Source organism: Heterocephalus glaber, unplaced genomic scaffold (genome assembly GCF_053883595.1).
Source record: "Heterocephalus glaber isolate CG9 unplaced genomic scaffold, H.glaber_assembly_v1.0 deba00001606, whole genome shotgun sequence".
Lineage (NCBI taxonomy): Eukaryota > Metazoa > Chordata > Mammalia > Rodentia > Bathyergidae > Heterocephalus > Heterocephalus glaber.
The window spans coordinates 8,518,186-8,545,667 of NW_028258377.1; the positions used below are offsets into that span (position 1 = coordinate 8,518,186).

At 40.4% G+C, this 27,482-nt stretch overlaps 1 protein-coding gene across 8 annotated transcripts in view; it reads left to right on the forward strand.

The window, feature by feature from the left end:
* The window catches only part of Mcc (MCC regulator of Wnt signaling pathway), a 425,319-nt gene that overhangs the window by 153,742 nt on the left and 244,095 nt on the right, over nucleotides 1-27,482 (forward strand). For 2 of the 8 annotated variants that reach the window (XM_087194488.1, XM_013077922.3), the window contains exon 1: nucleotides 18,885-19,071. The exons of 5 other annotated variants lie outside the window; for them this stretch is intronic. In XM_087194488.1, the coding sequence (XP_087050614.1) occupies nucleotides 19,015-19,071 (57 nt within the window). In that variant the 5' untranslated portion in view covers nucleotides 18,885-19,014. Of the gene's footprint in view, nucleotides 1-18,884; nucleotides 19,072-27,482 lie in introns of those variants that run through there. One more of the 8 variants, XM_087194485.1, reaches the window with a different exon arrangement.

Here is a 27,482-nt window from a genome sequence, read left to right on the forward strand (position 1 = left end):
GTGCAGAATATATGGTTGTGTGTTGTGTGGAGCTCTTCTTTTAGGTAAGACTGCTGACACTAATAGCACTCACGTGTCCCATTCCTAATTTTGAATAATTCAGGACACATGGAAATGAAAGACCCATATAACTTTCTAAAACCGAAGGTTACAGTCATACAGCCTTCACTTCCAAAGTCTGTCAACTTTGGGATTGGGAAAATGAGATTTTATTTGCCTACTCTTTGTTTTAAAGGCCTATCAAAGGCAAAATGAAACCCCATCATCTTTTGATTTTTTTCCATCATTTTTGCTAGAAAACATAGGTTCCCAGGGAATGTGAAGAAGTCAGTCTCCCCTACTAGACCAAGCATGTCAAAGGCAGGGGTCTTGTTTTAGTTCCTTTCCAGTGCCTGTTGGATGTCTTGGTACAGGCTCATTCATTCATTTAGCCTGAATCATTTATGCATTTCAAAGTTGAGCCTCATAATACATGTTCATTCAGTAAATGAATGAATGAATGAATATTTTTGTTTTAGAAGGTATGAAGTTTAAGGGCAAATGTCAAGGTGTAAATATAAGAATTTTTTTACCTACTTCACAGCAAGATAAGCACATGAGAGGAACAGTGATCATTACCATCTTAAAAACATTCCATAGTTCTCACAGTTCTTTGGAAAGAAGAGAGAAAGGAAAAAGGGAAGCAGAAAAGAAGGGAGGGAAAGTAATTCTTTGACATGGAAAAGTAACTGAGTTTTATATTCAGAGAGTCGTAAAAGAGTTGGTGGATATTGATTCAAATGTTAGGAAATCAGAAAATGTAGTTGGATATCTTTGGTATAGAAATTTATCCTATTATTCTGTCTTTAGAAACATGGTCTGTTTTCTGGAGGAATAATATTCACAATACTTGACATTGGGGACTAATCATAGCCAGAGGGAAATGGTGAAGACATCACTTGAGCAAAATGTCAGTCCTGTGACTGCGAATCTGTAAAGGGTCTGGAGGTTTCTAGGGATGGGGTTGGGCAGCCTGGGGAGGGTTTTGGCAGGAGGTGGGTGCTGTCCGGTTTGGGGCAGTAGGTATGCACCAGCTACAAAAGAATTGTTTACATTTTTTAATACCGACACAGTCATTCCAGTCCTGCTTTTCTCTTTCCCTAGTTGAGCATCATACAGCTTCCTCTAGAAGGAAGCCGTCAAGGCCAGCAGTGCTGAAGGGCTTCAGAGAAGAAAAAGAGCAACATTAGGAGAGAATAGAAGAATTGTTAGGGTTTAAACAATCAAATGGGGCTAATATTCCAGTCAGTAGAAAGAACAAGAGGAAAAAAATGCATGGGAATGAGCTTAACAATTATAAGAATAATTTAAAAAAACAAACACCCCCCCCCCCAAAAAAACAATTACAAGAATAGTAAGAAGCCAGGCAGGGAGACACTCACCTGTAATACCAGCACTCTGGGAGACTGAGACAGGGAGCTCCTCCCAGGTAACTTACTGAGATCCTGTTGAAAGACAGAGAGAGAGAATGGACTGGAGATGCACCTCAGTGCGAAGGCTCTAGGTTCAGTCTCCAGTACTGAAGGGAGCAAGGGGAGAGAGGAGAATAACTATATTGGCTAGAGAAAGGCTTTCCATTCTTGTAGCGAGAAATGACATTGGAGAAAAAGAGGCATCTATAAAAAACCTACAGCTAACATCATTCTCAATGGTAAAAGAATGAATGTTTTTCCCCTAAAGATTAGCAACAAGACAAAAATGTTTGCTCTTTTCACTTCTACTCACTTTTATAATGGTGATCCTAGCTGGGACAAGTAGGTAAGAAAAAGAAATAAAAAAGCAAGGTATGGTAGTGCATGCCTGTAATCCCAGCACTCTAAGAAGCTGAGGCAGGAGGCTTACAAGTTTGAGTCCTGCCTGGGGAACTTAGTGAGTCCCTGTTTCTAAATAAATAAATAAATAAATAGGACTGGGGATGTAGCTCAGTACTGTACTGGTGGTATACTGTACTGTGCTGGTGTACCCAGCACCTCCAAAAACAACAAAAAAGGCATCCAGATTGAAAAGAAAGAGGTAAAACTATATTTGCAAACTACATTATCTTATATATAGAAAGTCGTAAAAAATTAAAATATGTGAGTTCGACAAGTTTGCAAGATATAAGATCAATATACAAAAGTCAAATGTATTATCTATATTATGAAGAATCTGAAAATGAAATTAAAACATTTATTTACAGTAGATTAAAATACAAGAATCCTTAGGAACAGATTTTAAAAAGTGCAAAATTTGTACACACTACAAAACACCATTGAAAGAAATCAAAGAAGACCTAAATAAATGAGAGGACAGTCCAGGTTCCTGGATTCAAAGACTTAATATTAAGATGTCATCACCCCCAAATTGATGTACAGATTCATTGTATACCTGTCAAAAACCCAGTGTGGATCCTTTGCACACTGATAAGCTGATCCTAAAACCTACATTGAAATGCAAGAGACTCACAGTAACCAAAGCAACCTTGAAAAAGAAGAAAGCTGGAGAACTCATGCTTTCTGGTTTCAAACTTAGCACAAAACTGTGATAATCGAAACTATGTATGACTGGCATAAGGATAGACATATCCATATAAGGAGTAGATTCCAGAAAAAAAACCCTTATAACCATATATATATATATATATATATATATATATATATATTTTTTTTTTTTTTTTTTTTTTTTTTTTTTTGGTACCGAGGATCGAACTGAGGTCCTTGTGCTTGCGCAGCAGGCGGCGAAACCACTGAGCTAAATGCCCAGCCCAGTATAACCTTATATTAATGGTTAGTTGGGGGGTTCTGTTTTTATTTTTTGTTTGTTTTGTCTGTTTTTGTGGTAATGGAGATCAGACTCAGCGGTCCTCTACCACTGAGCTATCTCCCTGCCCTCTTTTATTTTTAGACAGAGTCTCACTGTGTTACCCAGGCTGGCTTTAACCTGTCTGTCTTCCTGCCTCAGGCTCCCAAATACCTGAGATTACAAGCATGTGCCACCATGTTCCTCTTGGTTCATTGTTTTTTGACAAGGGTTCCAAAACAATTCAATGGGAGAAAATAATCTTTTCAATAAATAGTATTGGCACAACTGGATATCCAGAAACAAAGTTGGGACTCTTTAATTTTATGCTACACAAAAATTAGTTCAACATCATTCATTTACTTTAATATAAGAGCCAAAAGTCTAAAATTATTAGAAGAACACATTGGAGTGCATCTATGTGACCTTACATTAGGCAATAGTATTTTTTTTTTTTTAGCATATGACAACAAAAGCTGAGTGACAAGAGAAAAAATAGATCATTGGACTTCCTCAAAATTTATTTTTTTTTTTGAAACAGAGTCTCACTATGCATTCCAGGCTGAACTCACTATGTAGCCAAGGCTGATCTCAAATTCATAAAGATCCTCCTGCCTCAGTCTCCTGAGTGCTGGAATTACAGGCATATGCCAGCTAATATTTAAAACTTTTATGCTTCAAAGGACTCTATCTAAAAAGGGAAGACACTCATGGAATGGGGAAAAAAATACTTGGAATTTTACATCTGATAAGGTCCTAGTCTCCAGAAAATATAAAGAGCTCTTAAAATTCAATGATAACAAGACAACCCCATTGAAAAAGTGTTGAGCTAGGGGTGCAGCTCAGTGGTAGAGTACTTGCCTAGTGTGCCTCAAGCCCTGGATTCGATCCCCAATACTCAAAAAAAAACAGGTAAAGAATTCGAACAGACATTTCTCCAGAGAAGATATCCAAATGGCCAACAAGCACATAAAAAAACAATGTTCAACATTATCATTCTTAAGGGTAATACAAATAAAAACCACATGACTATAATAAAAAAGAGAATAATATAATATTGGCAAGGATTTGGAGAATTGAGACTCTCATACAATCCTGGTGGAAATCTGGAATGGTACAGCCATTTTGGAAAACAATTTGATGGTTCCTCAAAATGTTAAACATAGAGTTACCCTATTACCAAGAAATTCCTCTAGATGTGTATACCCAAGAGAAATGAAAACATGCCCACATAAAACCTTGCACCAAACTACTCAGAGCAACATTTTTCATAATAACAACGTGGGAACAAATCAAATCTCCAAAATGGTATGCCAACACAATGGGATATTATTTTGCAATAAAAAGGAATGTAGTACAAATATATACCACAAAATGGATGAACTTTAAAAGATGCTAAGTAAAGAAGCCAGCTATATAGATCCATATACTGCTTTGTTCTGTTTATATTAAATGTCCAGAATAGGCAAATCCATAGATACAAAGTAGGTTTGTGATGGCAAGGTTGGGCAGAGGGATGAAGAATGACTGCTAATGAGTATGGGTTTGTTTTGGGGGTAATGAAAATGTCCTGATAAGACATTGGGGATGGTTACACAGCTCTGTGGATATGCCAAAAACTACTGGATTATATATGTTAAAAGGTAAATTTTATGATGTATGAATTGTATTTCAATAAAGTTTACAAAAATATAACTTGTCAGATGACATGATACAAAGCTGTACTTTAGAGGAGTGTGCAGAATGACTTGAGTTGAGTCCTGTATTAAGCTACAGTTACCAACATTTAAGTTATGAAGGCCTGGAAGATGCTGTTAGAGTAGGGGTAAGTAGAGGAAAGGGCTGATGACTGGGAGGGAAGGTGAAGGGGAGAACTGAAAATCACTTTAGTTGTGAGCCTGGAAACTCTGATTCCATTTACAGAAATTTGTAAGCTGGAATTAAAGTTTATTTTTGTGGAAAGTAACAAATTCAGTTTCAGACATGATTTTATGGTGATGGCAAGACTAAAAAAGTGGCTGGTATGGGCAGGGGATTTAGCTCAGTGGCACCACACCTGCCTCGCAAGCACATGGTCCTGAGTTCAATCCCTGATACCAAAAAAAAGAGTAGCTGGTAGTTATATAAAAAGACATTAAAAAGAAAGACCATAAAGAAGGGTCATGGCAGGAGGTACCAATTTATGATCCTTTTCTTAAAAGGAAAAGTTTGAAGTCCTGTGACAACTATGAAAAAGAACTGAAGAGAGAGAAGTTGACGTATCTGGACAGGCAAGAGCCTATTCCTCATTTCAGGGTGCATCCATGTGGGAAATGTGTACCCTAGCAGTGCATCCATGGGCACTTTGTAACTCAGAGGCTGGGAAAATGATTTCCCTAGCCTTTGCTGCAGCCCCCCCTTCTTCACCCCCAGCTTGTTATGATGCCAGGTTAACTGCCTTTTTTGTCATTAGTTATATGAGGCATTGTATTACACTGATTATTTCTCTGCCCCTTTGAACAGCTGCTGCAACATATTCTAGCTAAAAGAGAGCAATGGAATGATGCTCTTCTAGCCCAAAGAGCTCCACTCCAGAAATAACAATGGCAGGCATTTGGAATTTGTTTAATTTATGCATGTTCTCCAAGCTTTACTAGATCTATTTTTATGCATCTTTTTGTTTTCCTTTCCAGGAAATTGGCCATATGCATGTACTCTTAGGATGATTTAAAACTTTTTTTTAACCAAATCTCTAATCTCTATTGATAATTTCTGTAGAGAAATTTGGTAACAAACAACTAAAGTTTTTTTTAAGCACTGAGGATTGAACCAAGCCTCCCTTCATGCTAGACAAACACTCTATCACTGAGCTACATCCCTAGTCCTTTTTAAAATTTTATTTAGACATAGGGTCTCACTAAGTTGTCCAGGCTGCTTCCTCAGTCTCTCTGACAGCTGGAATTCTAGGTATGGGCCATCAAGCCTGGCTAGTGTAAAGATTTTTGAAAGATGCTCTACTATTGATGACACTAAGTTTTTGGGCTCCAAAATGTCTCATCAGTGAAGCAATTTTCAAAGCATTACATGATGCTTGCATGAGGTAGTAAATTTCAAATTGGAATTCCCCACTGATACTGTCAGAGATGTTGCTGCCAAGTGATTCTAGGTTATTAAAATGTCTAGGTGGGTATGAGGCAGTCCATGAATGTAATTAATGGCCCAGAGGTGCTTTCTTGACTGGAGTTATATTTGAAATTGCAGAAAGTTGGATTTTTGTTTGTTCTTTGTGTGAGATATAATCTGGAAATAGTTTTAAAGTCCTTTTCTGGGAAATGTTAAACAGACTCACCAAATTACCTACTGCATTTCAGCTATTTCATAGCAGTAAGTCATAGTCTACAGCAATGTAGCCAACTTCATTAACAATAAAATGAAGACTCACTTTATTAAGTCAGTGAATGATGAACCCGACTTATTCTGATGGTTTAATAGCAGTGAGGCTTTGAGCAACATACTTCTCAAAAGTTGTCTCCATGTGTTCTCAACTTTTTCACTTCCAAAGCACTGTCCAATCTACACTCATCTAGCTTCTGTCCATCTCAACTACTTATTGAAACTGCTTCTCTCGAGATCACCAATAGCCTCCACAACCAGACCACTCTTCATTGACAACTTTTTTGAATCCTCAGCAGCACCACATGTGTTACCACTCTCTATGAAACTCTCTTTTCTTATCTGTTATGTCATAGTCTTCAGTATTTCTGTTCCTCTCTGGACATTCTTCCTTAATCTTCCTTGCTGTATTCCTTCTCTACCCAACTGGGAAATATTGAAGCATCTTAGTACAGTACCAAGACTCGGGACTGCATGTTTTACTCACTGTTCTTTCCATTAGTGACCTCAAATGTTCTCATGATTTTCAGCAGAAACTATAATCTTTATACTGTTGATGTCCAAATTGTCATCATATGCCTAGCTCTCCCCAGAACCCAATTCTTTTTTTTTTTTTTTTGGTACTGGGGATTGAACTTGGGTCCTTGCGCTTGCACAGCAGGCGGTGAAGCCAATGAGCTAAATTCCTAGCCCAGAACCCAATTCTTATATATGCAACTGTTACTGACCCCTTGGATATCAAATATGTATCTCAAATTTAATGCATCGAAAATAGAGCCCTTGATTCCCTGAAGCCAGGTCCTTTCCCACATCTAATAGCTCAAGCCAAAAACTGTTAGTCATTCTTCATTTCTCCCTTTGTAAAACAAGTAATTTCCTAATACCATCAAATATCCAAAACATGTATTTTTAAATGTCATGCTTTTAAAAATTCATCATTTTTACAGCAGCTTGTTTGAATCAAGATCCTAATGAGGTTTACATATTGAAATTGGCTGTTGTCTTCAGTCTCTTTTATGTTTTTGCGTTTCTGCAGAGTTCTCCTTTCTTTAATCTCTCACTTGTTCATATTCTTTCTTCCCTCTTATAATTTATTTGTTTTAGAAAATCAGATTTTGGGGCCTATAGAGTGAATAGCCCAGATTTTGCTGATTGCATCCTTGTAGGTAATACAACGTTCTTTTATGTTAAAAACTTCTAAGATGGCTTTATAAGTACTATTGTTTTCTCCATCAGAAATCTCATGTCTGATTGTATGTCTTTTTGTAATGTTAGTGGCCTTTGGGCTCAACACCTAAATCTATTCATTCATTAGAGGTTGCAAATTCTTCTGCATTTATGAGCACCAAGCCAAAACTTTCCCTGGTTTATTTTTTAGGTTACCTAGTGGTAAAGCTTGTAAAGGAATGTATTTACCTTTTTGAAAATGTAAACATAGCTGAGTGTGGTGGTACAGGCCTATAATCCCAGCTCTGTGAGAGACTGAGGCAGGAGGATCAAAAGTTTAGACCCAGCCTGGGCAACTTAATAATTTCTTAGTGAGACTGTCTCAAAATAAAAATTTTAAAAATGGGGCCAGGGATTTAGCTCAGTGGTTTCGTCGCCTGCTGTGCAAGTTCAAGGACCCGAGTTTGATCCCTGGTACCAAAAAAAAAAATTTAAAAATGACTGTGATGTAGCTCAATATGAAGGGGCTGGGTTCAATCCCCAAGACAATCAATCAATTAATAAGGTGGACTTAGTGCAAAATACTGATTTCAATCCCCAGTACTGCTAAATAAATAATAAATAAATAAATAAAATGGGACCACGACTCTGATCTGCTGAATATCTTCTTCTGGCATCTTCAAGCACACAGAATGAAGTCAAGGTCTACACATTTCCTTCATAATCTGCCTCTGCTAGTAACTTTTTGTTGTTGTTATTAACCTTTGTATCATGTTCCTTACACTATTTACTTCTTCACTGAAATTAAAATTAAAAATTGAAATTTATTGCAGTCTATTGAAGATCAAACTCTTTTTGCCTTAAGCTTTTTGCACTTAGTGGTCTCTCTCCCCGATTCCTCCACCCTGTGATTTGTGTAGTTGGCTCCTTCTTGGTCTTCACCCTGAAAAGTCATCTTCCCATAGAGGCCTTCATTGTCCACTCCACTTAAGAGGCCTGCTTTCCCCCTTTATATCGTCTGTTTAAATTCCTCTATAGGCCCACCACAAGCTCTGTCTTATATATTTAGTAATCATTTTCACCAAGCGCACTAGTTCTGTGGAAGCAGGATTTTTTCTGTCTCGTACATTGCCGAATGCAAGGAAAAATACAGAACAACATCTATCATATAGTGGGTGCTTTTCTTCTTTTTTTTAATGCATGCCACAAACCTGCTAACCCTACATATCCTAAGCTTCATGAGTGGGCTGCAGGAATGAGCTAGGTTTTCGATGCTTTAGGGCACAGTGGCAAGGCTGTAGATCAAGTGCAATGCTTCCTAAATACATGTTATATCAGTTGATGGAGATGATGTCTAGAATGGGACAGGCTCTTAGGGTTTGGGAAGGCTCCCCTTCCAGTGCTCAGGCTGGCCCAATGCCAAAAGAACTGGTCCAGCCACACTTACTGATTATCGCAGAAACTGGGATAGAGAGAGCATTTCTGGATTATGATGTGGGAGAATAGGGTGTCCTATGGACTTACTGTAGGAAATTCTGTTGAGGGTGTACTTCTAGGTCTTCCTGACTTGTATGACCCACCAGGACTTGGAGGACTGGAATTTCCTGAGTCTCCACAGGGTCCCCCAAATACCCCTTTCCTTTCAAAATTCAGTTTCTTTTTCAGGAAATCTCAACAATTTAAGAGTTTTTGCAAAGTATTTTCATTTTACAATGTAAATACTTGGGGCATATTGACAAGATATTTAGTATTTTTCACCTTTGTGTGAATTAGCTTTATAAAACTGCTTTCTTAAAATCTGAGATGTCCACATTTTGTTTAGTTTATTAGAGTTGAGGGGGAAAGAACAATTTTGGAATTTGGTTCCTTCTGCAGGCTGGGAAAGGACAGGTCTTTCTCAGCACAATGGACTGCTCCGGCAGCCAAAGGTAGCTTGGGTGGCCCAAAGGTAAAGACAAAGAGACTAGTCAAGCCAGTTCTAAGCTTTCAGTCAATTTCCATAATTCTGGAAGTTTAAGACTTTTACCCAGAACAGTGAAACACTTGATTAACCCAGTGTTCCTTACCAGAAGACGGTACAGGACAGATCCAGAATACAATCTCTTCTGTGGAGAGATTACACAGTGGAGATTCAGTGAGATCAGCAGCCATACACGGGGGAGAGACTGCTCCTGACAGCAGAAAGGCAAGGCTGACAGCATGATTGGTGCAGACTCCCCCAGTTATGTTAACTAGAAACTCTCCCAGAATGGTTGCTGCCTCCTCCCATCCCAGGGACCAGGGAGGAAGAGAGTGACCTCTGGAGAAGTCAAGGCCCAAGAAGGAGAGGAACCCGAGCGTCAGGCTGTTGCCTAGTTGGAAAGCAGATTTTCCTTCTCCCAAACTATTCCCTGATCTTGATTGATTCTCCTGTGACCTCATGGCTACACCTGTCACCAGGAGATAATCCCTGCTGAAGCAGGACTTGGAGGAACTTTTGTGGAGGGACCCTATTGGGATAGGCACAACATGAAAGGATTTGTAGGCACATACAGTAATATACTTGGTAAATATGGTGAGCTGTAATCTTGGACTTTTTCTCTTATGCTGGAAACACTTGGTGCTTTATCATCCTTTACAATGGAGATGACATGTTGAAGTGCTCCTCACATTTCTAATTTTTTTTAAAAAATTAATTTTATTGGTACATTTTATTGGTACATTTTAGGTATACAGTTCATTTACATTTATCATTGGGTGTTTGTACCTGTACATGATACATCTTGGTTCTTATTTTTTTCCCCATTACCTGTGCACCCTTTACCCTCTCCACCCTTACCTATTTACAAAGATTTTATTTCCATTTTTTTTTTCTTTTCTCATAGTTTTTCCTTTCCCTCTTTTCCTTTCCCCCTCCCCTCCATTCACTCCTTCGTCTTTGGACCTATTTCAAATTATCAATTATTCATTTTAATCATTTTAACCCTTATTTACACTATCAGTTTCTCACACTAGTGAAACTATTCGGTATTTACACATGTGTGTCCTATTTATTTCACTTAAGAGTATGGCCTCGATGTGCATCCATTTAGCTATAAATGACTAGTTTTTCATTCTTTATGGCTGAGTAGTACTCCATTTTATTAAAAAAACACATTTTCTTTATTCAGTTTCCAGTTGATGGGCACTTGGGCTGCTTCCAAACTTTAGCTATTACAAACTGTGCCGCTAAGAACATGGGTGCACATATATCACTGTGGTATGATTCTTTTAATTCTTTTTGGAAGATACCCAGCAGGGGAATAGCTGGATCACATGGGACCTCTAGTCCTAGTTCTTTGAGGTATCTCCATACTGACTTCCACAGTGATTGCACCAGTCTGCACTCCCACCAACAATGGAGAAAGGTTCCTTTCTCCCCACAACCCCACCAGCATTTGTTATTTGTTGATTTCTTGATAGCAGCCATTCTTTCTGGGGTGAGGTGGAATCTCAGTGTTGTTTTCATCTGCATCCCTCAAATGACCAGTGATGTTGAACATTTTTTCATATATTTGTTTGCTGCTTTTACTTCCTTGTCTGAGAAATGTCTGTTCATTTCAGATGCCCATTTTTGAATTGGGTCTTTGAATTTGGGGGGTCTGATTTTTTTCAATTCTTTGGTTTTTTTTGTTTTTTTTCTTTGGTGCTGGGGATCAAACTCGGGTCCTTATGCTTCAAGAGTTCTACCTAACTTATCTTCCAGCAAGTTTAGTGTTTCTGTCTTAATATTTATATCTTTAATCCACTTCGATCTTAGTTTAGTGCATGGTGATAGGTATGGGTCTAGTTTTAATTTTTGGCAGATTGAGATCCAGTTTTTCCAACACCATTTATTAAAGAGGCTATCTTTCCTCCAATGATGGTGATTGGCTCCTTTGTCAAAGATGAGGTAGCTGAGGATGTCTAGAGTTGTTTCTGGATCTTCTAATCTATTCCACTGATCCTCAGGTCTGTTCCTTTCCCAGTACCATGCTGATTTTATCACAGTAGCTTTGTAGTATAGTTTCAAGTTGTAGATTGTGATACCTGCAGCTATGTCTCTGTTGCTTAGAATTGCTTTAGCTATTCTAGGTCTCTTATGGTTCCAAATGAATTTTTGTATTCTTTTCTCTAGTTCTGTGAAGTATATTGTTGGAATTTCAATTGGCATTGCATTGAATCTATATAGTAGTTTTGGAAGTATGGTCATTTTCACTATATTGGCTCTTCCTACCCAGGACCAAGGGATGTCTTTCCATTTTTTTGTATCTTCTTCAATCTCTTTTTTCAGAGTGCTGTAGTTTTCGGTGTAGAGGTCTTTTGCTTCCTTTGTTAGTTTGATTCCTAGATATTTCATTTTTTTGGATGCTATTGTAAATGGAATTGTTTCCCTAATTTCTCTCTCAGTGAGTCTGTTATTTGTGTACAAGAAGGCTATTGTGTTTTGAGTGTTGACCTTGTATCCAGCTACTCTACTGAATCTGTCAATTAAGTCTAGAAGTCTTCTGGCAGAGTTTTTTGGGCCTTCTATGTAAAGTATCATATCGTCAGCAAATAATGACAGTTTAACTTCTTCTTTTCCTATCTTTATTCCTTTTATTTCTTTCTCTTTTCTAATTGCTGTGGCTAATGTTTCCAGAACAATATTGAACAGGAGTGGTGATAGTGGGCATCCTTGTCTTGTTCCTGATTTTAGCGTGAAAGTTTTCAGTTCTTGACCATTTAGTATGATGTTGGCTGTTGGTTTTTCATAGATAGCCTTAATCAGGTTAAGATAAAGACCTTCTATTCCAATTTTCTGTAGGGTTTTTATCATGAATGGGTGCTGGATTTTGTCGAATGCTTTTTCTGCATCTATTGAGATGATCATATGGTTTTTGTCCTTGACTCTGTTAATATGGTATATTACATTTATTGATTTATGAATGTTGAACCATCCTTGCATCCCTGGGATAAATCCGACTTGGTCAGGGTGTATGATCTTCTTGATGACCCTCTGTATTCTGTTTGCCAGTATCTTATTGAAGATTTTTGCATCTATGTTCATTAGGGAGATTGTCCTGTAGTTCTCTTTTTGGGTTGGGTCTTTCCCTGGTTTTAGAATCAAAGTAACACTTGCCTCCAGGAATGAATTTGAAAGTATTGCTTCCCTTTCAATTTCCTTGATGAGTTTAAAGAGTAATGGTGTTAGTTCTTCTTTAAATGTCTTGTAAAATTCAGCAGTGAAGCCATCCAGACCTGGGCTTTTCTTTGTTGGTAAATATTTTATTACATTTTCAATTTCACTCATTGTAATTGGGGTGTTTAGAATTTCTATATCTTCTTCATTTAAGTTTGGCAATTCATATGTATCTAGTAATCTGTCCATTTCTTCTGTGTTTTCCATTTCATTGGAGTAGAGGTTCTCGAAGTAGGTATTGATGATCCTCTGGATTTCTGTTGGATCTATTGTTACTTCACCTTTTTCATTCTTAATTGCATGTATTTGTGCCTTTTCTTTCCTTTTTTGATAAGGTTGACTAAAGGTTTATCAATTTTATTTATTCTTTCAAAAAACCAACTCTTTAGGGCTGGGGATTTAGCTCAGTGGTTCCACTGCCTGCCGTGCAAGCACAAGGACCTGGGTTCGATCCCTGGTACCAGAAAAAAAAACAAAAACTCATTGATTCATCGAGTTTTTGTATTGTTCTCTTAGTCTCCATTGCATTGATTTCTGCCCTTATCTTTATAATTTCCTCTCTTGTACAAGCTTTGGATTCATTATGCTCTTCTTTCTCTAGGAGCTTGAGGTTCTGCATTAGGTTATTCATCTGAGTTTTCTCTGTTTTCCTAATATGGGCATTCACTGCTATGAATTTCCCGTGTAGAACTGCTTTCATTGTGTCCCATAGATTCCTGTATGTTGTACTGGCATTTTCATTTACTTGTAGAAACTGTTTAATTTCTTCTTTAATTACTTCTGTGACCCATTGGTTGTTCAAGAGGGTGTTATTCAGTTTCCATGTGTTTGTTGGGGTTTGGCAGTTTCTTATGTTATTGATCTCCAATTTTATTGCACTATGGTCTGATAATATACAGGGGGTAACTTCAGTTCTTTTACATTTACTTAGACATGTCCTATAAGCTAGCATGTGATCTATTCTGGAGAATGATCCATGTGCAGCCGAAAAGAATGTGTATTCCGATTTTGTGGGGTGGAACACTCTAAACATCTATTAAGTCCATTTGTTCAATAGCTTGGTTCAATTCTAGAATTTCCTTGTTAACTTTTTGTCTAGATGATCTGTCTATTTGTGATAGTGGGGTATTGAGGTCCCCCACTACAACTGTGTTAGTGTTTATTTGGTTTTTCATGTCTATTAATATTTGTTTTGTATAGTTGGGGGCATTTGTATTTGGTGCATATATATTTAGAATTGTCATCTCTTCCTCTTGGATTGTTCCCTTCACAGGGATGTAGTGACCATCTTTGTCTCTCTTAATTAGTTTTGGTTTGAAATCTACTTTGTCTGCAAATAAGATTGCTACTCCTGCTTTCTTCTGGGTTCCTGTGGCATGGAGAACTCTTTTTCCATCCTTTTACTTTCAGTCTGTGAGTTTCTTTTACATTTCTAATTTTTATAGGGTATTAACCCAGTTGCAGTCTTAGCTTTATTTTAGCATTATCTTAGCTTTCTTGATAGCAGAGATCAAAACTAAGAGGTGAAAAAAGTCATAAGAGATTTAAACAATAGCACCTCCCCCATGTTATGGAATCTTAGATTATAAAAAGACCAATTTAGATTTTCCTCAGTACAATAAACCCTCCTCTTTATATACTTCTGGACTCAAAATGTCCCACAACCTTAAAACCTAAGCTTGAACAACATCAGGAGTAGGATCACAATTATGTCATTGCCTAGATTGACAGATGTTTTTATAGTTTTTCCTTTCCTTGAATCAGAATGATTTATAAATTGTCATCAGTCTAAGTTTCCCCTCCACAATCACAGGAGGGAGTTGGTTGGCTCTTCAGATAAATGTCATTGGATATCCTGTCTAAGGTCTTTCTCCCCTGGTCTATAAGTTCTCTAGTTCTCTCAGCTGTTCCTGGTCTCCTAGAAAGGGATATCAGAATCCATCCTCCCCAAGCCTACTCAAAAGCTAATCTCATGATTTTTTTTCCTTGGCTCCTTCCTTTTTTCCCTTTTTTGGTAACTATGCTCTAGCTCCCCTTTCTTTATATATCACCAGGGTTTCTTTAAACCCCAGCCTACAAACATGTCCCTACTATCTTCTATTCAACATTGTTTCCTTAGTCAAAGGGACCATCCCATCTCCTTATTTTCTGGCACATCAAATTCATGAGAAAAATAGTGCATGGTCAGTGCCCCCAATTCCTGCTCACTTTGTATGATAGTCTGCCTTCTGCTGCCTCAGCTTTATGGAAATTTATCTTAGAAGGACATTAATGTCCTTGAAATGTCCATTTACCAGCCTTTGGCAGCCTTCCCCTTGTTACCATATAATATAGACACTGCTTCTTCTGTCTTGACAACATGTGCTTTAGACTCCCAAATGCAGAGTTCTCTTGGTTATCTTCCTATTTCTCTAACTGACCTTCCCCACCATCATTTCCTTTGATTCTTTTGCTTTTAAATTTAAAATGAAACAAGGGTTGGGAGTGTAGTTCATTGGCTAAGTGGTAGAGCATGTGCTAGTATGCCCAAAGCCTGGGTTCAATCCTCAGTATTGCAAAATACACACACACACACACAAACACACACACACACCCCTTCCTTAAAATAGTGTGCTTAGACCACTTCTCTCTTATTCTAGCAAGATAAACACAAACTTCTGTCTGAACTCTGACTTTTCTCTATAGTTTAATTTCATCTCCACTTGAATATTCAGATGCTACCCCATACTCACGCTCTCACAAACTTAGTTTCTCTCAAACCCATTTCTTCTCTGGCACAGAGAACAATATTCTAATCTTAATCAGCCAAGTTCTAGATCCACAAGTTGATTTTAAGTTATCCTCTTTCCATCATAATTTCTGTTTATTCTCTTTTTATACATTCTATGACATCTGCTCTCTCCTGTTTTCATTGCCCCCAACTCAGTCCCTCTAAACAATCCTCTTGCTGGACTGCTGTGATAGCCCATCATCTAAAAAGAAGTTTCAGTGTAAGACTAGGTGTGGTGATGCATGCCTATAATCCCAGCACTCTTGGAATCTGAAGCAGGAGGATCCCAAGTCTGAGCCCCACCCGGACAATTAGACTCTGACCTAAAAGAAAGGGGTGTGGTAGGCGAGATGTGGATATAGCTCAGTGTGAAAGCCCTGGGTTCACTCTCTAGTACTGGAAACCAAACCAAACCATTTCTTTCTTTAGCCTGGGACTCCGTAATCTGGTTTCAACCCTCATTCTCACCCAGGATCCCTTGGAGAAGAGAAGGCCTGCAACCCCCAGGCCAACTCTGCACGTTCTATCTCTATCTGTATTTTATTCACAATGGTACCTCTGCCTGGCGTGGAGTGCTGTCTCTTTACTCTCCATCCCGCTGGGCTCAGCCATTCTTCAAAGGTCATCTCACATGCTGCCTCTTTTGTTTTTTTACTTTTTTCTTTTATTAATACATATTTGTGGGCCGGGGATTTAGCTCAGTGGTTCAGCCGCCTGCCTCACAAGTGCAAGGACGCGAGTTTGATCCCTGGTACTAAAAAAAATACATATTTGTAGTACAGTGTTTACATTCTTTGTGTGGAGTTGTTAAATGTACAGAACACATCTTAATTTCTGTTTTCATCCCCTTTCCCTCCACACTCTCCCTTTTCCTTCCATCTGTTGACCCCCTTCCCCTTGGAGAAAGATCTATCTCTAATATCTTTTATTTTGCTCCTTATTTATACTTTGAGTTTCTCATATAAGAGAAACGATGTGTGGGCTGGGGATTTAGCTCAGTAGTTCCGCCGCCTGCCTCACAAGCATAAGGACCCGAGTTTGATCCCCGGTACCAAAAAAAAAGAAAAAAAAAAGAGAAACGATGTGCTATTTAAGCTTGTGTGTCTGACTTATTTCACTTAAGATTATGGTCTCAAGGTACATTCATTTTCATACTAGCAACTCGTTTATCTTTGTGGCACAGTGGTGCTTAATTGTATGTAAATATCACATTTTCTTTATCCATTCATGTGTTGATGGACATATAGGCTGCCTCCAAGATTTGGCTGTTGTGAATTGTGCTGCTATAAACATGAGTATACATATATCACTGTAATATCATGTCTTTAACTCTTTCAGGAAGATACCTAGAAGGGGAATAGTTGGTTAAAATTGGAAATTTTAAAATTTAAAATTTAAAAAAATGGAATTTCTACTTTCAGTTTTTTGAGGAATCTCCATGTACTAGTTTACACTCCCACCAACAGTATAAAAGGGTTCCTTTTCCTTGCAGCCTTGCCAGCATTCGTTATTATTTGATTTCTTGATTATGGATATTCTTTCTGGGATAAGATGGAATGTTGGTGTTGTTTTAATTTGCATTTCTCTAATGGCCAGTGGTGTCGAGCATTTCTTCATGCATTTATTTCATATGCTGCCTCTTCTAAGATTCTTTCACAGAACCTTCATCTTTGACCCTGCCCAGCCAAAATCATGTTTCCTTCCCATGAAATGCAATAGATCTTTATTTATATCATGTTGTGGCAAGAATAATTTTCTATTTAGGATTGTCATTTCTGTTCATGCTTTATGAGACCGTGAACAGGGACCCTAAGAACATGGGCACTGCTTAGATCTTAATATTTATACAGATTGAACATCCCTAGTCCAAAAATCTGAAATCTGAAAAAGTTTGAGCATCGACAGGATGTTTAAGAATGTTTGGATTCTGGAGCATTTTGGGTCTGGGATTTTCAGATTAGGGATGTTTAACCTCTAAAGTCTATACAGACCTTCCAAAGTCTAGAAAACTCTGAAATCTGAAACACCTCTGGTCTCAAATTATTTGGGCTAAAGACTGTATATACACCGCCATTTCCAGCTTCAGACACTATTCTAAACAAGTTTTAATGAATAAGTAAGTTAAATAATTTGTCTTTCCAAATCATCCCCACCCACTAGTCTGCCAGAGCCCTGGGATTTGAGAGCTGGTACTCTAGAATGAGCAGGGAACTAACTCTTCGTTGGCCCAGCAGGGCCTCCTTGGGCCGTGAAAGAACTCGCTGGGAAGGGAGGGTATGTGGAAGAAATTTGCAAACGTTGCCCTCTTTGCTCCTTCTTAAAGAGCAAAATAAACATCCTATTTGATTTATTTAAAAAGTGAACAATACAATGGCTTTTTCATAGAAGGCCTCAGGAAATGCCAAGGTCTGTCATTGGGACGGAGACATTTTGTTCCTATTGTGTACAGAGACTGAAGAGGTTTCTTAAGCAATCCCACAGACCTGTTTTAAGGGATCAGACGATTTTCCGTGCATCTCAAATTCAGCGGTGACTGTGTTTATGGAGATAAAATCTCAGCCAGGGAACTCGAAGCTGAAGAGGTGCTCTGTCTGGTCCCCAAGGGTCGACTGGATATCACAGCCCCTTGAAGCTTTTCTGACTCATACTCCAAACTCCAGAAATAACAAGTCTACTCTGCCCAGATAAGCAGTAAGACACTGCCCCCCCCCCCCCCCCCGCTCCCAGCACACCCGAGGCGCTGAACCCAGGGCCGCGCGGGTCTGCGGCTTGGGGAGGATGAGAAACGTGAGCCTATCTTACATCTTTCAAGGGATAGGGCAACTTTATCTTCATTACGGACATGCAGAAAATGTCCATAATGTACTCTGGCCTAGCGACAGAAAGAGGGAGTTTGACAGTGAATTTACGCCCGCAGTGTTGACTTTAGACTGTTCGGGGACAATGACCGCCCCACATTCTTGTAAAATCTTAATGTACCGTGAGAAGTGCACGGCGCAGTCTGATGTGCCGTGTTCAGGTTCGCCTTGACCTTATTAAATCATGGAAAGTGGCTCCTCGGAGGGAAGTTTTTTTTTCAATTTCCTGCACGATTGCCCAGGTGGCTTTTCCTGTTTCTTCTCTCCCTCTTGGACTTGGGTCCTGTAATTACTATTGCAGAGAGCTGGAAAGATGCCTGCCCTCCCGGCGCGGTCTCCACCGCTCGGCCCCACCCCCTCCCCTTTTTCAGTTTCTGGCTCCGCCTCCTCCGCGCGGCCAGTTGCCAGCAGCTAGACAGCTGCGTTCAATCAGAGCCCACTTACAACTCCAGACGCTTCAAAGGGGGAAACTTCGACGTGAAGTGCGGCTCTGCGCCGGCTCGCTCCAAATCTCTCCTCCCCGGGCCGCGGGGCGCGCAGGTCCTCGCGAGCTTGCCGGAGCCCCGTGGGTGCAGGTGGAGCTTCGAGAGGCTGGGCAGCCCGGTCATGGGGGTGGGCGAGGCCCCGTAGAGGCGGCGCCGAGGGCGCCCGCTGCAGCAGCTGAGCCGCGGCGCCCGAGCCTCCGCGGGATGCATCCTTCCCGGGCTTCCCCACGGTCCGGGGCGAACGTGACTGTCTAGAGGAAAATGTGCCAGAAGGGACCGGGCGGCGGACACCCAGCCTGCTGATCACCACTCCCAGGCTCCGAGACCTGGAGGAGGAAGAGCCCGGCTCCCTTGAGAAGTGCAGTCATGAATTCTGGAGTTGCCATGAAATATGGAAACGACTCCTCAGCCGAGCTGAGTGAGGTAAAGAACAGCTGAGGTCGGGAGCTCGGGTTTCTGGTTGCATTTGCTTTTGACCCACCCCACCCCCACCCCCACCCCCGTGTTTCCAGTCTGGAGGCAGCGCAATTGAAGATTAATAGATTTTCAGGATCCTGTTTTAACTTGTAGAGCTATTCAGGAAATGACCTGAACTGACTGGCTTGATATTTCAGCCTGAAATGAATGGCTTGAAAAAGAAAGCAGCTCTCAGCAAGCCGCCGAGGCGTTTTCTCCTCCACTGTTTGGATCTCCTGTCCCTTTACACCCGCTTTCCCCTGCCTGTGTGCAGCATTCCTTTTAATAGTCGGGAAACGCGGAGATCCCAGCCGAGCTGAAAGCCGCTGGTGACTAGTGTGGCCGGGCTGGGGGCGGGGAAGCATTGGGTTATTGACTCTCCCCCTTGCAGTCCACGTGTGGTGCGTTGAGCCGGGTTCGGGCCAGGTGGTCTCTCCCTGGGCGGAGATGAATGACCTGCCCTGGGGAGGGGAGAAGGGAGGAAGTACTGTACATCAAAGCCGCTTAGAACTTTTATTTCCTGCCTGGGTCTGGACTCCTGAGCCTTTGAGGCGAGCGCATTTGCAATTCCAGGGCTCCCTCTGTACCATATCTACTTGAATGTTTGAAACCGGCTTTGAAATTAAAGCCACATCAAATAGTATGCAAATATGTGAGCGGTGGGATGCTCCACGCCACCTTTTTTGATGACTTCAGGAGTGCCTGGGGCACATCCCCCCAAAGCTTTGAAAATCTGAAAAGGTGATGGGAAACCTACGGAACTGGATATTCTAGAGTGGGTCCAGTATTCAGGGTCTACAGCTGGAGGCTTGGTGAACGTGGTTCCTCCCTAGCACAACACTGAGCCCTTTATAGGCGCCCAAGTAGCTTGGCTAGTTTGTGCTTCAGGAGCACAGCTGACCAGAGGAGAGGGCAGAAAAGGAGAGCAACGTAAAAGCAGCCGGAGGCAGTCAGTGGTGAGATTACCAGCGGTGAAGGGAAAGGAAAAGCGGGAGCCTTGGCTGGCGGTGGGTGGGTGTGGAACCCCCAGTGACTTTTCTGCAACTAGGAATGCCACGGCCCCTGCCTGTTGCTCTAAGTATTATGCTCCTGTGCTGTCGGTTTAGAATAACGTTTTGAAGTGCTTGCTGAATGAGACAGAGGTATTTCCTAACCCCTGTGGCTCTCCCCTGTTATGTAAAACGCTGAGAGAGAGGGAGATAACGTAATTTAAAAATGAAAGAGAGGAGGCACGAGCAACTACATGATTACTACCAATTTTATATTCAGGGAAAAGTCAAATCTTAACTGGAATCCAGAGTCCTGCTTTATAACTACTGTAACACTATTAAGGCAGGAGAAGCATTTGACTGATATAAGGTCATTTAAAAATGAAAACTACTGCTAGAGTAGTAGACTCTTTCACAGGCCTTTTCCATTGACAGCCTCACCGCAGCAACTCTGCTGTCCCCTAAAGGGTGCTGTTCAGTAACCTTTGTGTAACAGTAAATCTCAGACTGTGGACTGGACCGGCATGGGTGGCCCCAGTGTTGTGTGGAGAAAATGCACTGTGAATTGACATTGGCCCCTCTGGGTGCATTCAGGAGCCCAGAGATCTGTGGTGCTGAGGAGTGAGGGAAAGCTCTCTGTGCTTTGTCAAGTTATACTAAGTAATCCCGGTGCTGTGGCCAAAGGAAAGAGTTGAGGGTGCTTTGCTGCCCCTGCATTGGTTAGAAAAATATTTGAATCTTGTAGGACATGGTGTTGTTCCTAAGGAAACAAACAAGTTTATGCCCCAACCATATCCTTTACCAAATTCTTTTCCTTGTCCTCCACGTCTGCTCATTCATTTTCTGTCCATCTTCTGCGCAGTGTTCCTGAAGGTTGAATATTTGCAAGTCTTTAGTTACTTTTTACTCTTTAAGAACATTTTTTTTTTTGGTACCAAAGTTCGAACTCAGGACCTCGAGCTTGCCAGGCAGGTGCTATGCCACTGAGCTAAATTCCCAGCCCAAGAACATTTTAAACTGAGGTATTTGTGAAACAGTGTGTGTGGTTCCTACCTGTGGATCCTAAATCTCAGTTCAATTTAGCATAGGCAGTAGTTTTACCATTTACCCTATTCATAATATCCATAGTTTTCGGTACCCATAGATGTAAATATAATTCATTTGTATTTCTCACGTTAGTTTTTTGGCATAGAGTATTTTTTTTTTCACTGTAATTTTTTCTTTTAAACACTTTTTTCTTTAATGTCTTGTAGGGCAAAGTTGCCACTTTTTTTCCTTTTTCATCCTCTTTTGATGGTTGGCTTCTTCTCACCTAGAAGCAGAGCTAATAAAAACTTTCAGGGCCCTCTGTAGTGCCATGTCCCTTACTGCCCAGGAGGCTGTCTGGAGGTCACCCGTGGGGTCAGATCCCTGATGTCTACCAGGCATTTTAGGGGCAGGAAGAAGTCTGGAAGAACTCCTGTTATCCTGGGCATCATCCAGGATGTTGACTTGTGAACTTACCCCTTCTACAGGACTCCCCTCTGGCCATAGGAGCCAATGACTAATTTTCCATAATATCTTGAAGGAGAGGGAGGGACTTTGATCGATTTCTAGCTGTGACCTGCTGACCCAGTTAGTGAGAGCAGCTTTGTCTGCCAGAGGAGATGTTGGTCTCTCCCTAGGGTGCTCCAGGAATGTGTAGATACCAGAGCATGGGAGGACTGGAGCACCCAGAGCTGAGTGTTGGGCTCGAGGTGTTTTACAAGTGGAGAATTTTAAGATGGATTAACAGGCAATTCATGAATGTGTTCCTTTTGTATCTTTAGTTTGAATGATAACCATTTAAGATCCTATGAGTTGATGATAAAGAGTAAAATTGCCTCTTTATGAACATTCTAACACATTTGTGTTTATGCCCAAAGTGCTTCTGTCAGGTCTAAACTCCCACAAAGCAACAGTAACAATGAAATGCAGAAGGCAAATTTGAGAACCATGGATTGGTTTTTTTTTGGTTTTTTTTTTTTGTAGTATTGGGATTTGAACCAGAGATCTTCACACTGAGCTACATCCCCAGTCCCCTTTTAAATTTTTTTATTTTGAAGCAGGTTCTCGGTGTGTTGCCCAGGCTGGGCTTGAACTTGGGATCCTCCTGCCTTAGATTCCCAGAGGGCTGGGTTACAGGCGGGGCTGCCACTCTTGGCTGCTATTCTTTTTTCTTAGCTACTAGCTTTTCCTATCAAAGATTGAAGGACTTTTGTTTTGTTTTATTTACTGTGAGGTTAAGGAAGGACTTTTAACATCAGACAAATTTTTAAAAGTAATTAGAAAATTAAACATTTAACTTTCAACCTCCTTCCTACCATGATTAAGAGACAAAATGGCCTCACTTTCAGTAGCATTAAATTAGGTTTTCCCAAAGCTTGTCAAGAGAAAGTTCTGGTTAGTTCAGTTTGTCTAACTTGTGAGTTGGGTATGTTTAACTGTTTTTCTGTCAATAGTTACATCTCTTGGCTCTTAGACCAATTCAGATTTTGGAAAGAAGCTGTCATGAGGTGCAGCAGAGTTTGGGGAAACCTGAATTCACCCTTCTTTATGGAATAGCTGTCTATTTGATCTGCTTTCTGGTAGACAGCTATTTATGTAGGAAAATAGAAGTGTATCTTTGAAGTTTTTCCTTTCTAGCAATCATTAAAATCTCTGGAGATTTTGAAAAAAATTATTTTTCAAAGAATTTGTCTCAAGCAATCAACTTACATTCTTTGCCCTTTAAACATTATTTAAACAATAAACAGACAAAAATCTCCATCATTACTTACTTTGAAACACTGCCCCTGGAAATCATATTTTTCTTTTCTCTTTATTTATGCAGAGCCTCTTTTGTGAGATTGTTCCACTTCCGAATAGAAGCAACTTGCCATGCTTTAAACATTTACTTGTTGAAAAACACCTGACACTATACCTCTTTACTGATGCTTTAATTAAGAAACAGACTTGTATAGAAAAACGTTGCTCTCCATAGATATGAGAAGCATGGATTGGCTTTTTTAAAAAAACTGGGACTGGAAGTCCAAGTGCCCATCAGCTGGAAACTGGATAGAGAAGATGTGGGGTTTTTTTTTATAAAATGAAGTACTACTCAGCCATAAAGAATGAAAAACTAGAGTCATTTATAGCTAAATGGATGCATATCAAGGCGATACTCTTAAGTGAAATAAATAGGACACACATGTGTAAATACCAAATAGTTTCTCTAGTGTGAGAAGCTGAAAGTGTAAATAAGGATTAAAATGATTAAAATGAATAATTGATAATTTGAAATAGGAAAAGGTCTAAAGGTGTAGGGATGGTGGGAGGGGAAGGGGAAAGGGAAGAAGGGAAAGGAAAAATTATGAGAAAGAAAAAAAAATGGAAACAAAATCTATGTAAATAGGGAAGGGTGGAGGGGGTGAAGGATGCATAGGTAATGGGGGAAAAAATAAGAACCAAGATACATCATGTACAGGTACAAGCATCCAGTGATAAATGTAAACGTATTGTATACCTGTACCAATAAAAGAATTAAAAAAAAAAATGGGACTGGAGTTGAACCTAGCATGACCACCTCTAAGTGGCCATCTCACAGATATATTTTTCATCACAAATTGATTTAAGATGCACTATCAGAGTTGGAAGTGGCCTATAAGATCACCTAATATTCTCAGCTCCTTTATACTACTCTATTTACAGTTACACATTGTAATAAGGTATTTAATGTCTGCCTTAGCTATAGACCATGAGCACTGAAGAGCAGCATCAAGACCTTGTGTGGAATGTGGGACATAGTAGATGTCCTATGGCTTTTTTGAGTGAATGAATGAACACCTTGCCCTTTTCTTCCCTCCTCCCTCTCTCCTCTTTCTTTTCTTTGTTCCTCCTCCTTCTCTGTCTGTATATCTGTCTGTCTTTTGGACTCAAGGCCTTTGACCTGAACTACATCCCCAGCCATATATATATATATATTCTTTTTTTTAAACCTATAATTTTGAGACAGGGTCTTGCTAAGTTGCCCAGGCTGGAATTGAACTTGCAGCCCCGCAGCCTCAACCTTCCAGAGTGCTGGATTACAGGCATGAACCACCATACCCAACTTCTTTCCCTCTTGGGAGAATTTCAAGAATTGATGTTAAGTGCTTGATTTGAGGTTTGTTGTGTGCCCTGCCTGTCTATGGCTGTGTAACAAATTCAAAATTTAATGATCTTATTTGCTTATGATTTTACAGTTTGGGCAGAGCTTTGTGGGGAAGAAGGCTTGTCCACTTCCAAGATGGTTTAAGCACATAGCTGGGAAGCTCGGTGGGGTTTCCTGTAAACTGAATAAGCTCATTCTCTTCGACAAAGGCCTTGTATGTAGCTGCTCAGGTGTCTTCCTAGAATGGCAGCTGAGTTCCATGGAGGGGGAGGATGAGCTACTAATTCTCTTAATAATGTGGACTTGACATTGGTGCAGGGTCCGAATTGCCTGCCAGTCTTTGCCTAACTTCCTCTTTCTCACATCACATCCCTCCTTTTTCTTGCCACTTTGACTTCCACCTGCTTCCAGCCACAGTGACCATTTCTGTCTTTTGTTTTTTTATTTTGTTTTTGGTACCAGGGATTGAACTGGTCCTTGTGCTTGTGAGGCAGATGGCAGAACCACTGAGCTAAATTCCCGGTCCTACAGCAACCATTTCTGTACTTGGATCTGCTTTGTTTGACTGGGGGACTCAGTGTGATATTCGGAATATGCCGCCTCCAGACCTGGCGCACTCTTGCCTCACAGCCTCGGCTGCCAGCTTCGTTGGTCTCTGGCTTTTCTCATCGGCCTCAGCACTCTGCAGCCCCATAGTGCTTGGCTACCTGTCCTGGGAACCTAGAGGCCAGCCTGCAGGTGTGGACAGGCCCTAGTTCCTGTGTCAGAGAAAACTTTGTTCTTCTCATACTGGCACCTCACATGTGGTGGTACAGTCATTCAGGTGCCTCTGGATGCACAGGCAGTGGGACAAGAGTGGTACCCAGTGTCCTTTGCAGTAAAAGGGAGCATTCGCTGGATGAAGAGTGCACCATTCCTTATCAGCACGCTTGCTTTTAGGGCTCTGGAAATTCAAGGCCTTGAATTCTTCAGCCACTTGGAGGAGATGGCAGTAACTGTCCCTTTAATCATAGCCGTTTCATTTTTATCAAAAACACACGTGTGCATTGCGTAGGGATTACAATATGGATCATATTAAACAAGCTTACTAAACAGAATACTCCCTAGCATGTGATCAAAAATTGAGAGCAGGGCCGGGGATTTAGCTCAGTGGTTTCACCGCCTGCTGCGCAAGCGCAAGGACCTGAGTTCAATCCCCGGCACCAAAAAAAAAAAAAAAAGAAAAAAAATTGAGAGCAATAACAAACTAATGAAACTGTAAAATGGTGGTATCCTAGAGAAAGCCTACCTGGGTGCGAATTGTGACTCCACCTTTTATAGATTGTTTTGTGGTGGTGAATTTTTTCACCTTTTTACACTCATTTTCGGTGTCTGTAACATGAGTATGACTGAATGAATCTCAGAGTTCTGGACAGTCCTGTCATATCTGAGAAGTGCTTAGAAAATGGTAACTACTACAAGCCACTGAATAACCACTAAAATACAGAATAAAACAAGAGAAACTACTACCAAGCATTGGAAATTAAGAGTGGGTTTCAGACAATGTTTGCCATTTTGTGGTTTCTGGAATGGATTAAAAATGGTTACAAATTCTTTGTCTTACCCCTCTTGAAGAGGTTATAGCCATTTCTTCACTGCTTTTCATCCAGACAAGCTGAAGAAAGACTGAGAAAATTGATAGCTATTAGTTAGGACATGAATTATTTACATTGGTAGTGGTATTTTCAATCTTGAGACAAACATTCTGGGTTCTACAGATAAACAGAAGTTAAATTCTAGACAGTAAATATTTACTAGGCTCACAGCTTCTCTGTCTTTCTAGTGAATATCCTTTTTCTCTTGCTGACTAGAAACAGCTAAAATTAGTACAGAGGGGTAAAGAGGACACCTTTGGGAAGATTTGCATTATCATAAAGGGTGACTGAGGTTCTAAAGCATTTCATATATGCAAACCTTTCAAGATATTCTCGAAATTTACCAAAGATATTAAGCCTTGAGAGAGTCATTTAGAAAAAATCCAGAATTAGCTTTAATTCTACTTGCCATATGCGTGTGTGTGTGTGTGTGTTACCTTTGTAAATAAGCAGTAAAAGCCTGCTGGGCTGGGAAGTTTGTGTGATGAAAGGCCCTCTGTGCTTTGGTTGGTGAGATATTTTTTGACAGATCCCATGTCGTGAGCTTTGATCAGTGCTTGGAGTGCATGTTGGGGCATGTGGGTTCCAGGATGGAAGTGCATCTTAAACCCAAGGGTGTAGTGTTTTATTACTGGAGGACAGTTTCACCAAACCTCAGTGTGTGTGCACATGTCAGTTGATTCCAACTGGATTAGTGAGAAATACTTAAGCAGTTGTTAGGAGAAGCATGCCAACATGAAAAGGGATTGCCTTGCAATTCAAAAAGCCAAGGGGTTCTCTGATTGGCTGCATGGTGAGAGTAGGAGTAATTGCTTGTCCCTGCTTTCTGATGGGTTGTGCGAACGAACATGTCTATAGAATACAGGACACACTGCGACCTCTCCTTGTTCTTCCTTAACTCCTCCTAGCCTCTCCAGGTTAGTTGTTTTGTGTTTGGAACACTTACTACAATTTCCGAAATATGTATCTGCCTCCTTGAGGAGACCATGGGGTCTCTGAAGGTAAATGCAGAGTAAACTGATCACTGTGCAGTCATCATCTAGTCAATATGGGACAGAGTAAGGCATCAACAAACTTCAAATCCAGTTGTTCAGTGTGTCAGAGGTGTAGAGTGAGTACTGCTCAATTTTGGATAAAGCACACATTTAATGGAATTTAGTTTGGTCAGTATGACTGTAACTTACTATCTCTTCCCCATTCATTTATTTATTCAACAAATACTGTATGCTTTCTTCATTCCATCTTAAGTCTGGGGCATGGCAACAAACAAAATTGATGTAGCCTCTCGCCATGGACTCTGCATTCTAATGGGCGCCAGACAGTGCATATAGACAGATGTGTGTTAGCAGTGATCTATGCTGCAGGGACAGATAAGCAGGGAAGGAAGGAAGGAGGGATTTTATTTTAGCAGGGAAGACCTCTTTGTGGGAGCCTGAGAACTGAAAGAAGTGGCGTACAGAACCATAATCATTTCAGACAATCATTTCAGACAGGGAAGAGCATTGGCCAAGGTGCAGAGTCCGGAGCATGCCTGGTGTGTTTCCAAAACAGCAAGGAGGGATGTGGTTGAGTGCACACTGAGCCAGAGAAGGAAGGAGATGATGT